This window comes from Schistocerca americana, chromosome 1, assembly GCF_021461395.2.
Source record: "Schistocerca americana isolate TAMUIC-IGC-003095 chromosome 1, iqSchAmer2.1, whole genome shotgun sequence".
In the NCBI taxonomy this organism is placed as follows: Eukaryota; Metazoa; Arthropoda; class Insecta; order Orthoptera; family Acrididae; genus Schistocerca; species Schistocerca americana.
Genome location: NC_060119.1, coordinates 239130917 through 239145300, shown reverse-complemented (window position 1 = coordinate 239145300; position 14384 = coordinate 239130917). Strand labels below are relative to the sequence as shown.

Below are 14384 nucleotides of genomic sequence, written 5' to 3'. Positions count from 1 at the left end.
CGCTAATGAAAACCACTCATTGCATGGTGTACCACCATACAGGGACACCTTCAGAGGTGGTGGTCCAGACTGCTGTACACACTGGGGCCGGCCGCGGTGGCCGAGCGGTTCTAGGCGCTACAGTCTGGAGCCGAGCGACTGCTACGGTCGCAGGTTCGAATCCTGTCTCCGGCATGGATGTGTGTGATGTCCTTAGATTAGTTAGGTTTAATTCCTTCCAAGTTCTAGGCGACTGATGACCTCTGAAGTTAAGTCGCATAGTGCTCAGAGCCATTGGAACTGTTTTTTGTACACTCTGGTACCTCTAAATACCCTGTAGCATATCCTCTTGCACTGATGCATGCCTGTATTCGTCGTGGCATACCATCCACAAGTTCATCAAGGCACAGTTGGTCCATATTGTCCCACTCCCCAAGGGCGATTCGGCGTAGATCTCTCAGAGTGGTTGGTGGGTCACATTGTCCATAAACAGCCCTTTTCAATCTATTCCAGGCATGATCGATAGGTTTCATGTCTGGAGAACATGCTGGCCACTCTAATCAAGCGCTGTCGTTATCCTCAAGGAAGTCATTCACAAGATGTGCAAGATGGGGGCGTGAATTGTCGTCCATGAAGAATGCCTGGCCAGTATGCTGCCGATATCGTTGCACTATCGGTCGGAGGATGGCATTCACGTATCGTACAGCCATTACGGCGCCTTCTATGACCACCAGCGGCATAGGTTGGCCCCACATAATGCCACCCCATCAGAGAACCTCCACCTTGCTGCACTCACTGGACAGTGTGTCTAAGGCGTTCAGCCTGACCGGGTTGCCTCCAAACACGTCTCCGACGATTATCTGGTTGAAGGGATATGCGACACTCATCGGTGAATAGAACATGATGCCAATCCTGAACGGTCCATTTGGCATGTTGTTGGGCCAATCTGTTCCGCGCTGCATGTGCCGTGGTTGCATAGGTGGAACTCGCGATGGATGTCAGGAGTGAAGTTGCTCATCATGCAGCCTATTGCACACAGTTTGAGTCGTAACACGACGTCCTGTGGCTGCACGAAAAGAATTATTCAACATAGTGGGGTTGTTGTCAGGATTCCTCCGAGCCATATTTCGTAGGTAGCGGTCATCCACTGCAATAGTAGTCCTTGGGCGGCCTGAGCGAGGCTTGTCAATCACAGCTCCTCTCTCTGTATCTCCTCTATGTCTGAACATCATTTTGCTTCACTCCGAGATGCCTGGACACTACCCTTGTTGAGAGCCCTTCCTGGCACAAAGTATCAATGCGGACACGATCGAACCGCGGTTTGACGGTCTAGGCTAGGGTGACCAAACATCCTGGAAAACCGGGATTGTCCTGGTTTTCGTTCCTGTGTTCCGGTGTCCCGAAAATTTGTTTCGGGACGCTCAAAAGTCCCGGAATTCAGTTTTTAAATACATTTCCTGAAACTTTCTCACATTTTTGGGATTTCACTATATTAAAGGAAATACAACACAAGAAATTGATATATTTTAGCTTATTTGTCTCCTCCATTGTCCCATACTAGTAATCACAGTATCAGTATTGATACACTCAGGCAATAATTTACTTTGAGCGGTACTTTGGCCAACAAGTAGTAAGTTGTATTATTGTAACAGAGCTATGAAACCGTCCGATTGTCGCGCCACTTACTCACACACTCATTGTCAGAACCGTGTAGTAGTTGATGTTTTGTCAGACAAACTGCAATAGTTTTTTCTAATATTAGTGGTATTATTGCTGCAGCACTGTGAAATGCAATGCCGAAACATGCCTGCAAGTTCAGTGACTATTATTCCAAGGAATGGAATTTCATTAAGAAAGGTCGTTTTGATTATGAAGCAGTGTTTTCCATATGTAACTGTTTTATTAGTATAAGTCATGGTGGACGTTCCGACATAGTTGATCACATCAGGTCAAAGAAACCCATTAACAGATACAGTGCACCGAGCTGCAGTAAAACTCTACAAAACTATTTTGTGAAACATCAATCAAGTGAAGAGACGGAAGTTCGAGCAGCCGAGCTTACACTAGCCTACCACACGGTAAAACATCACCAAACTTATATATCTAGTGATTGTGCTAATAAGCTTAACAACATTATGTTTGATGATTCTTCCATTGCAAAAAAGTTTAGTTCAGCAAGAACTAAAGTGTCAGCCTTAGTGAAAGGAGTTATTGCTCCCCAGACTGTAAAGGAAAGCCTTGAATACATCAAAAAGTCTTCTTTCTACGGGATATCCACTGATGCCAGCAATCATAAGGTCACTAAAATATTTCCGTTTGTTGTTCAGTTTTTCGATATTAATCAGGGAATTCAGAACGAAATTTTGAAGGTGAACACAAACTCTGGTGGTTTAAAAAGACAAGGCAAATGCAACGTATTTACCAAATTAAAGGCAACATTTCATGAAAACATTGAAGGCATAGGGTGCCCTGCATATGTTTTACACAATAGCGTTCAGACATCTGCTGACAGTTTAAGCTGTGATGTTGAAACTGTCGTCATGAAGGTATACTCACACTTTTACATATATACTGTTAGAACAGAGAGGCTAAAGGAGTTCTGTGATTATGTGGGAGCTGAATATATGAATGTAATGTCACTCGAAAACTCGCTGGTTATCACTGTTTCCAGCAGTTGAAAGAGTAATCCGCCTGTTTGAACAGTTAAAAGATTTTTTCCTAAATGAAGACAAAGCCCCCAAAATATTGGTTCAGTTTTTCAGTAACCCTTTAAGTGAAGCCTACTCATGGTTTATTCACAGTCAGCTTAGCACTTTGCAGCATGGGATAAAGGAAATTGAGGGAAGCACGAAAAGTGTAATAGAGGTAAATGATGTTTTGAAAAATACTCTGGAAACTGTTACTAAGAGGAGAGAACAGCAGTTCATTTCTCTTAATGTTAAATCTGTCCTTAAAAGAGCAGAAGTATCAAAAGCAGCGGAAAGGAGTTTTAGAGAAGTAGTTAACAAGTTTTATGACACTTGTGTAGAATATCTCAGCAAGTGGAGCGCCTCATATTTACCCTCATCGCCGGTGTTTGATTGGATGTTACTGAAGAGAGTGCCAAAATGGGAAAGTGTTGAAGAGACAGTTTCTTATTTGAAGAGTAAGGAGATTGAAATGGATGATTCCATTCTCTTTGATCAGTTCGGCATACTGACAAATTTTGTTGAAGAAAGTCTTCACAAGTGGAATGATGAAAAAAAAACACCATTGGAATGTCATGAGAAGTGGGTGAGTTTTTTTAGAAGCTGTGACTGTCTTCATCATTACTCTGAGCTGCTTATAATTGCAAGGTATTTATTTGCAATCCCAGCCCATAATGCCTATGTGGAAAGAATATTTTCGTTCATGAATATCCAGTGGACTGATGAAAGAAACAGAATGGAGGTGGACTATCTTGAAGCAATCCTGCAGATCCTGTACAACTAAAAAATGGATTGTGCCGAGTGTTATCACTGTGTCTCAAAGAACAACGACATGATCAAGAAGGCTGGAGGCAGTGAAAAATACCCTTTTCCAAAATGTATCAACAAAACATGAATATTTAAAATTGAGAAACCTGGGTACATGTGGAATGAGGTGTCCATTGGCACCCGGGTGAATGTGTCCCGGTTTTAACCGAACATAATTTGGTCACCATAGTCTAGGCATAGTTGTTCTGAAGACAACACGAGCCGTGTACCTCCTTCCTGGTGGAGTGATTGGAACTGATCGGCTGTCGGACCCCCTGCATCTATTAGGCGTTGCTCATGCATGGTTGTCTTCGTCTTTAGGCGGGTTTAGTAACATATCTGAGCAGTCAAAGCGACTGTGTCTGTGATACAGTATCCACAGTCAACGTCTACCTTCAGGAGTTCTGGGAACTGGAGTGATGGAAAACTTTTTTTGATGTGTGTTGAATCATATTGGTGTAACAGAGTGATGAGAAATGATGGAATGTACTGGCATGCAACCGAACGCAAAACAGACTGCATGGATCTTATCGTGAAACTGGCTATACTTTAAGGTGTAGCTGTAAATAGTCCGAAAATATGTTTAATGGGCATGGAAAAACAAACATCCAGACGCTGAATCTGTCCTAGGGATAGTTTGCTCTAAAGGAATGTAATGTTTATATGTACCCCAGGAATCAAGCAAACGGAAGTTATTTTGACCGGCTATTGACCAAAAGCAGTGCTCATACCATAATTGTAGTTTTCTTACTCCTTTTTTCCCACTCATGCTTGCTGTGACGTAAGTATTCCGTACTGTGCTTGCAAGATCACGCACATGATAAAGAATGGTAGGGGACAGGGCACCATCATTTTCTCACTGCACAATAAATAACTTTCCAGTCAATTTACCATCCAGATTAACAGACGTAATTGTATACAAAGGCATTAAGGCATTGATGTTAGTTGACCTCGATACAACTCTCTGTACCTCTGATGCCCAGAGTTCATTTTGTATGCGTTTCTGTGCATTTCCTGTTCAAATCCCGATTGGTCGGAGCAGAAACCATACTCCTTAGTGAACGATGGGATAAGTTTTTTATCTCATGTACAAATTTTTGTGCCGATTCTGCAGTTTGCTGTCCATCGTCAAATCGACGCTTTGCTTGGAACTTCGTCGTCCTACGTCTTCCAATTCTGTAGCACTATTTGAAGTTATGCAACTATCCACTGGTTCCACAGAAGTCACTGTAATCTACCTTGCACAGTTTGATGTGCATAACGTAGCAGGCCAGTCATGCACATCCTACAAATTGTATCCAGCATCCTCAAACGCGCAAACTCCAGTTTTTGTAGTAAGTGCGCCTTGTCATCCCTTGAATATCCGTAGGCTTCCTTATGCACTACGTGGTCTTACTGCTGCAGACATATTCGAAATCTATTCATAATGTTGTTTTTTTTTTACTGTGTTGCAGGTGATCGTCCATGAACCTAACTACGTTTAGTACCCGCTTCTTGCTCAACGATTGTCCTTTAATGTGTTTCACTGGAGATGCGATATGTGGCTCCTGGTCCGACAAGGATGATGAGCTACAGGGCTCGACACCTGTTCCAGTATCACTTGTATTGTTGAGCACTTATTGTAATCATTGTACCCCTCATGTACATTCTCCACACAGTCTAATGAATACGATACCACACTTTCCAGTGACTCATCTTGTAGAAACGCTAATATTTCATCTGCCACTTCTTTCTCACTCTGCCAAATTCTTTGGGTTCCTTTCTGACAAAATGTCAGCTTCTGCAGTTGTTGCTGTAGGTAAAATGCAATATTTTCTTTGTTTATCGTTGCTGTTGCTCTGGTTTGTATCAACACCACTAGCACTGTAGCACTGTTGTGAGTTACGCGTCATTTAAGCAGTTCAACTACACTTCATAGCCTCAGGCCGTGCTCACTACTGGAAATCTATAGTCTCGCCGCCTGTTGCCATTGGCCGCCAATATTGCTATTGAAAGGTAGACAATATGTGGGGTGTTGAGTATCGTAAACATCATTGGTCGTTTGCGACCTCACACACGAGGAATTCCTTATGAGTTTATTAAAAAGTACTTCAGCTTACACTTCGAGAGTGTATCATAAAAATTAAAGTTTATCTCACGTAAAGGTGTACATTAGGTACTATTCGTAAAAATACCCTAAAAATATTAATGTTCGATGACTGAACTGATGATTGGGGCCCCAAAATATGCATATGACTGCGTAATGGACTTGCCAACTCCCTACAACGTTCTAGTTCCACCACCCTGGGTGTGACTTGTAAAAACAAAGAATACTTTGTCACAAAACTACTAATAAAGGAGTGTCACAGTTTCATACAGCAGATACTAATTAAAAATACTTCACTGCACTCAGTTGGAAATGAAATAAAATAATCTCAGTTTAACTCAGTTTCGTAGGTTTATAAAAGAGACGATTGACTATGGAATTAACAATGAATTATGTTACCCCTCTTCGTAATAACTTATGTCATTTAAAAGAATTAAATCAGTATAAGCTTCAGTAGACCTGGATTGGTGGAAAAATATAAAGTCGTCAGTCAGCAATGAATAGAGAGCAAAGACTGACGGATACATTTTGTAATATTCTTCTCAGAAGCTCTTAGCCAACGAGAATATGAAACAGATATTCACAAAACGCCGAAAAAATATTTTGTTCCCATTTCCCGCCCTGCCCTATCATTCAGCAAACGTTTGTAGTACATTATGTAGTCTTGCGTTTGGAATTAATACCTTAGGTGGGAAAAAGGATCTAACTGAGCTGATGCATGTTTACTGTCAGATGAGCACATTGTACTGCCCAATGTAAGCATTTAGTGGTTATGGAATTAATTTGGACTTTCCTTTTTCATAATCAGAGTGAACCGGTACCACAGCTGCAGAGAATGAGAATTTCAAGTGGATTGGCATAGATAGATTTGTGCTAAGGGATGACTTGTTCTGTACTGCATGTATGTACACATAATCACCTTATTTTATAGCTATATGTAATACTTGCACTAAGCACTTTGATGCAGTTGAGGAAGAAGAGACTTCAGTAAGGAAGGAAGGAAGATTCTTTAACATCCAACTAATGACAAAGTCATTGGAGTTGGAACACAGATGGGGAAGGAAATTGGCTGCGTTCTTCCAAATGGAACTGTTCTGCATAGAGTAACGCACAGTGCAGTCTTCAACTCATCCAGCTCTTATCTCAAACAGTGGCCCATACAGGCTGCCCCTTATCCCACCAGGCAGCTGAGCTGTATGCAGCCTTCCATACTACAGGCAATGGGTTTGCAAGCCAGCCCATCATAATGTCGGCTCACCAGCCTACAGCTCAGTATTCTCTGTTTATAAATTACTGGTCCTCTCTGGCCTGTACTGCAGCTTGCCTTGTGCCTGCCCCAACTTGCTGAAACTCAGAGGAGAAAGTATGTGTTTGACATCTTGTACTATCTGATTCCTGCTCTGTGTCAATGGATTCTTACACTGTGATTTCACCCTACAAGAAAGAAACGTATTTTATTTTTGAATGTGTGCTATTAGAATATTAGATATTATAATATTAGATATTATAGTAGTTATTGCTGCCACATGCGTTCTTATAATCATTTACATACCAACAAGGATACTGTATCTGGTTGGCTCTAAGAAAAACCTTGGGAACTGGCACTTCAGTGAGTATTGCAGGCAGAAAGATTGATTGAAGCCGCTGCCAACTTGCCTTTCGAAATTTGATCAAAGTAAAAACAAGGGAGAATAGATACAGCGCTATAAGACAGAAGCAAAATTTACACCAGCAGAGGCAAGAAGCTGGCCCACCAGATAACCAACTCAGCGGGCTGAGGAAGCGATGAGCAGGTGAGAGATGTCAGTCTGGCCTGGCTAACCCAGGAGGCTGGACATCGCTGTGTGATCTCGCAAGAAATCTCTACTGAACCAGGACGCAAAATACTGCCTGAAGAAGGTGAAACATTCACCATGAACGACTCTAATCCTGCCTCAAGCGTTTTAAGAAAACTACAGAAAGTCTAAACCTGAGTATCTGGATAGGTATTCGAATTCCTCCCAGTTGTGGGTCTACTGTGAGAATTACTCTGGGAGATTAATGTCACCCAGGTTGCATATGAAACTGAGCGCTAGCGAGATGTTATATTGTGTGGATAAATCAGATGAACCTTCATACAGCATATGCTTTTGTTTACAGATTAAGGTAGAATAAAAAGAAGTAAGGTGTACAACCTCAGTGCAGAGCCCTAACTCCAAGAAAGTCCCCAGGTCCTACATTTGCATCAAAGTCCTAAATTTTTTATCAAAAGATTCATACACTTTCGCTCCACAGGACACTACAGAGAGCTTTATGCCTTAACAGTGGAACATGGCACAATGCCTGCTGACTAGAAATTGTACACTGCCAACTGTTCTCTCTATGGTGCCTAATTGCAGGTGATGAATGTACAAGGTATTTTTAAAAAAAAGACACATATTCCTACAGGAGATATTATTGGTCAAAACTAGAAAAAAAATCCCCATAATGATATACACCTGTTGAGATATGGACCAATCTGTCCCTTCATTCCCATTTGTGTTGTTATCTAGAAGCAGACACTATAAGAAATGTTGCTTGTGGCTACCATGCGTCCTGACACCAGATTTGGCCCCTCTTTGCAATCAGTTACACACTCTTTTATATACTTCTGACGCCATACCGACTGCCATATATGGACTGCTCACTTGCTCCTGTAATGGCTGCACATTATTGATGAGTTGGATATTTAAATTTCCCCATACGCAGAAACCAAACGGACTCAGGTCTTGTGAATGGGAAGCCCATGATACCAGACCTCTCTGACCAGTCCATCACACATAAAATGGTGTGGTAAGTCTACCTTGCGATCCATAGAAAATGAGATGGTGCACCATCGTGCATACACGTAAATCACAAAATTGTCTTTCTGAAAGGGTAACGTTCTTCATTAGCACTGGTAATTGATTTGCAGAAATCAGCCACATATTGGGTCTGATAATATCTTTGGTAAAATGTATGGTCCTATAAGTCTGCCACCAACAGTTGCTGCCCATACACTGATGTGTATTGTGGTGATCTGCTATGCTGTCTCTTGTGATGACTGAGTACTACACATTATTCATGACAACTTAAGTGGCTCATATCTCAAGAGGCACTGGCTCCCAGATATGGAGCTTCTCTTTTCAAGTTTTGACCAGTACTACTTCCTGTAGAAATGTGTGACAGTTTTTTTTTCCACACACAATATATTCTACCACTCCACCACCAGGATATGGACCTGATACCAGCAAGTCAAGTTCCCAGAGTGTACTTGTGTGCCTCTTACCTCTTGTATGAAGGAAGTGACTTAAAACAATATAATTCTCATTGGCAAGTTCTGACAGTGTAGTTCTTTTGGCTGTGTGACCACATCCATTACCAACACATCAGCTTCTGTTGCAAGATGATTTCTTCTAGGTAATCTAGTTGTCACATGACAAGACATCTCAGCATCTTGTGTGTTGATGGGAAAACAATACAAAAGAGGGAGTGTGGAATCACGTATTGTAGCTAAGTACCTGGAACAGACACTTTTTAGTTTGCTCATCATACATTTAAATATGCTGTCAATCAATTAAAATGACGGTTTTGCCAAGTCATAACTCAGTGTGAGTAAACAGATTCTATCATGATAATGTTGATAATGTTTATGTAAATAATTTTTCAGTTTTGTGGAAATAGCTACTGTGCAACTAAACGCTCACATGAAGTTTTAATTACATTGAAAATAATTTTACAATTTCGTTAAGAAAAGCTGTCATGAAACTCAAGGTTAATTTGAACACCCCTTTGCATAACTGGGCTTGGTTCTATACACTTACCATCCTCTGATGTCTGAACTGATTAACCCTAACAGTTAATGAGAAACCAGTAGTTAAACATGGACTCTGACACACAGGGTAACTTTAAATTTTTCACTTGTTTCTGAATTTCCACAAGAGATAGAAAAAAAAACTTATAGGCCTCAATTTAATTCCAAAGCTTTGGTTCTGCGGTGTTACAATTGGCCACCATTCCAAGCATAAATTATTCTATATTAGTTAAGTTTATGTCAAGTAATGTATCTATTATATCGATTCATAACCTTTAACTCTTTTATTTATCTTCTGTTATAAAGTCCCATCTGACGGAACTAAGACAGCGTTGTGTACTAAAATTTGCTTCTTCAAGATGTAACCAACACTGCTGACATTTATTGTGAACAACTAAGTCATCTTGCAGACGCAATCCAAGAACAACGACCAGGAATACTGCATGAAGTGATGCTTCTCTACCATAAGTCTACTCGCATTCTGCTATGTTTACAAAAAATACTATTTAGGAGTTGAGTTGGGAAGTTACTCCACACCCACCATATTCACCTGATCTTGGCCCTCAGATTTTTCCCCTTTTCGGCTCTCTATTGAACAGCCTTCAAGCAATTTCTTTGCTGGATGAAACTGCTCTGCAAACGTGGGTCAATAGGTTCTTCACCTCAAACCCACATGATTTATACAGTCGCGGAATCGAAAAGTTATCCTAGCATTGGCATTGTAAATAGTAAAGGAGAATATATTATTGACGACCACAGTCTCTGTTACACGTAACTGTTGTGTATATTAAACTTATGGAAAATGCTATGAACTTACGGACAAACCCACTACATACACACTACAGACATAAAGAAATGGAACATGTGCCTAATGTCATGTAGGCCCCCGCGAGCATGCAAAAGTGCTGCAACACCACGTGGCATGGACTCGACTAACATCTGAAGTAGTGCTGGAGAGAGTTGACAGCCACCATGAATTCTGCAGGGTTGTTTGTAAATCCGTAAGAGTACGAGAGAGTGAAGATCTCTTCTGAACAGCAGGTTTCAAGGCATCCCAGGTAGGTTCAATAATGTTCTGGGTAGTCTGGTGACCATCGGAGGTGTTTAACTCAGAAGCGTGTTCCTGGAGCCACTCTGTAGCAATTATGGACGTATGGGGTGTCGCATTGTCCTGCTGGAATTGCCAAAATCCATCGGAATGCACAATGGACATGAATGGATGCAGGTAATCAGACAGGGTGCTTACGTGTATGTCACCTATCAGAGTCGTATCTAGATGTATCAGGGGACCATAACACCCCAGTTGCACACGCCCCACACCATTACATAGCCTCTACCACCTAGAACGGTCCCCTGCTGACATGCAGGGTCCATGGATTCGTGAGGTTGTCTCCATATGCGTAAAGGTCTATCTGCTCAATACAATTTGAAACGAGACTCGTCTGACTGGGCAACATGTTTCCAGTCATCAACAGACCAATGTCAATGTTGATGAATCCAGGAGAGGCATAAAGCTTTGTGTAATGCAGTCATCAAGTTTACAGGATTGGACCTTCAGCTCCGAAAGCCCATATCGATGATGTTTCGTTGAATGGTCCACACGCTGACGCTTGTTGATGGCCCAGAATTGAAAGTTACAGTAATTTGCGGAAGGGTTGCTGTTCAGTCACATTGAACGATTCTCTTCAGTCATCGTTAGTCCCGTTCTTGCAGGACCTTTTTCCAGCTGCAGCGATATCAGATATTTTATGTTTTACCTGATTCCTCATATTCACAGTACACTCGTGGAACAGTCGTATGGGAAAATCCCCATTTTTATCGCTACCTCAGAGATGCTGTGTCCCATCGCTCGCACGCCGACTATAATACCACGTTCAAACTCACTTAAATCTTCATAACTTGCGATTGTAGCAGCAGTAACAGATCTAACAATTGCGCCAGACATATGTCTTATATAGATGTTGCCGACTGCAGCATCATATACTCCTTGTTTACGTATCTCTGTTGAAAAAATTTGGAAATTTGGGGTAAGATCTTATGGGACGAAACTGCTGAGATCATCGGTACCTAAGCTAACACACTATTTAGTCTGACTTAAACTAACTTATGCTGGGACAAGACACACAAACACACACACACACAACCATTCCCCGAGGGAGGTCTCGAACCTCCGACAGAGGGAGCCCCGCGGACTATGACAAGACGCCTTAGCCCGTGCAGCTTGCCAGCCGCTGTAGCCGACCGGTTCTAGGCGCTTCAGTCCGGAACCGCGCTGCTGCTACGGTCGGAGGTTCGAATCCTGCCTCGGGCATGGATGTGTGTGATGTCCTTAGGTTAGTTAGGTTTAAGTAGTTCTAAGTCTAGGGGACGATGACCTCAGATGTTGACTCCCATGGTGCTTAGAGCCATTTGAACCACACGGCTACCCTGTGCAGCCTTGTATTTGAATACGTATGCGTCTTCAGTATAATTAATGAATTCAAAAATTTTTCTGATAAAGGGTTAAATCGTGAACGAGAGGGTGATGTGAGAGGGGTGCCGCACAGTTGCAGGGCGACTACTGGTGCTCGCTGTGCCGCGCCTCGTGCGACAGCGCGGCCGCCCTGCTGGGGCACCTGCGCTCGCAGGCGCACGGCGAGCTGGTGGCGGCGGCCGCCGGCTCGCTGCCCGTCGAGCTGCGGCGCCGCCGCCTGCCCTGGTGCGCCGACTGCGGCCGGCGCTTCCAGCTGCGCGCGCAGGTGCTGGCGCACGCCCGCCGCCGCGGCCACTTCCGCGCGCTGCGGCTGATACAGAGGGTGGCCAGGCCGTGCCTCCGCAGCTGCGCCCAGTGCAGCCTGCGCTGCCAGTCGTGGGCCGAGCTTCAGCGACACGTCAAGAAGGTGAGCCGCCCCCCACCACTGCAGCTGTAATACAGAAAGCTTTAGATGTGGAGGAGGCCCTCGGTCGTGTTTGACACGATGGCACAATACACAAGCTACATTAATCAGATATCCCCTTCACATAATCAAAACTCTGACGACTTTCTTAGGCAATAGGAAATTTTTTCTTGCATCAGACTAGTGAAAAAGTATCATTAAGCCAAGAGATGCAGGGGAACCCCAGAGTTCTGTCCTGGATCCCAAGCTATGCAGCATTTATACTAACGATATCCCAAAGAAAGCAGGTGTTGACAGATGTGCAAATTACCGAACTATCAGTTTAATATGTCACAGCTGGAAAATACTAAAGCGAATTCTTTACAGATGACTGGAAAAACTGGTAGCAGCCAACATCGGGGAAGAGCAGTTTGGATTCCGTAGAAACATTGGAACACGTGAGGCAATACTGACCCTACGACTTATCTCAGAAGCTCGATTAAGAAAAGGCAAACCTACGTTTCTAGCATTTGTAGACTTAGAGAAAGCTTTTCACGATGTTGACTGGAATACTGTCTTTCAAATTCTGAAGGTAGCAGGGTTAAAATACAGGGAGCGAAAGGCTATTTACAATTTGTACAGAAACCAGATGGCAGTTATAAGAGTCGAAGGACATGAAAGGGAAGCAGTGGTTGGGAAGGGAGTGAGACAGTTTTCTAGCCTCTCCCCAATGTTATTCAATCTGTATATTGAACAAACAGTGAAGGAAACAAAAGAAAAATTCGGAGTAGGTATTAAAATCCATGGAGAAGAAATAAATACTTTGAGGTTCGCCGATGACATTGTAATTCTGTCAGAGATAGTAAAGGACTTGGAAGAGCAGTTGAACGGAATGGACAGTGTCTTGAAAGGAGGACATAAGATGATCATTAACAAAAGCAAAACGAGGATAATGGATTGTAGTCGACTTAAATCGGGTGATCCTGAGGGTATTAGATTAGTCATTGGATGTCAATTGAGTAACAGATCCATCAGGGACATTTGAACCCTCTCAACGCTGCCCAGATCAACTTTTGGTGATGCGGCTGTGAGGTGGAAATGCATAGCAACAATTATGGCTAAATGAAGACCAGGCAGACCCTATGTACTGACAGACAGGGAGTGTAGAACATTGTGGAAGGTGGTTGTAAAAAAAAAATTGCATGAGATCGGCAGGATGAGTCATTCATCAGTACCAGAGTGCTACCAGCAGTCCAGCTAGCACTATGATTGTGTGTAGGAAGTTTTAAAAAATGGGATACAATGGTCGAGCAGACCCTCTTAAGCAATACATTGGTGTCATCATGCAAACTGACATTTCAGTTGGTGTAAAGAGCGAAGCCACTGGACTAACCAGAAGTCGTATTAATGAAACAATCAGCTGATTTGATGCTAGTAGCTTACACAGAGAATACAGTGTGAATACAAAACACGAATAGTGGTTGGATACAAATAAATCTTTGTTAGATTACGAGTGACTTTGTGCCAATACGAATTCTGTGTCATTTCAGTTATCACATGGTATAATGAGTACACTAGGTGATGGTAATTTAACTATATGAGAACATCGGAACATGGTTATAGACAGATTTATTCTCTGTCACTAGGAAACTACGAGTTTGGACCAGATAATATCTTGTGAAGTGATACGGTGTATGAAGTTCTTGAGAAAGTAGGACTTTTATTTTACATTTTCAGTCGCTTATTTCTACAGCTATAGGTGTTCAGAACCATTCTAAAAGCGCTCGAGTGTAAAATGTTATCTCATTGCAGTAAGATCTAATGCTGAGCAACAAATCATTCTTCTGTTCAGCTGTCATATTTTGTCTGCCTCCACTTAGCTAAACTTCCGAAAACCCACATTATATGCAGTTCAAAGCTTATAAGACTTTCACTCAGCTTATGTCTGTATTGTGGTGATGAGCAAATAAAGTGGTTGACAGTATTAAATTCTTGGGATTACGACTTGATAAATTTAGCGGGGACGAGCATACCACAGGAAAAGCGTAAAGAATTACGTATATGCAGTGCGGATGTTATCAGACATATGTGACATAAAAATAAAAAAGCTAGCGCACTTTGTGTATTTTCTTTCCATAATATGGGAGCATGTGTGGGGT

At 42.4% G+C, this 14384-nt stretch overlaps 1 protein-coding gene across 1 annotated transcript in view; it reads left to right on the top strand.

The window, feature by feature from the left end:
* Nucleotides 1–14384, top strand: part of LOC124622516 (zinc finger protein 236) — an 846219-nt gene that overhangs the window by 416764 nt on the left and 415071 nt on the right. Inside the window, exon 7 of the mRNA XM_047148276.1 lies at nt 11917–12249. Coding sequence (XP_047004232.1) covers nt 11917–12249 — 333 coding nt within the window. The remainder of the gene's footprint in view (nt 1–11916; nt 12250–14384) is intronic.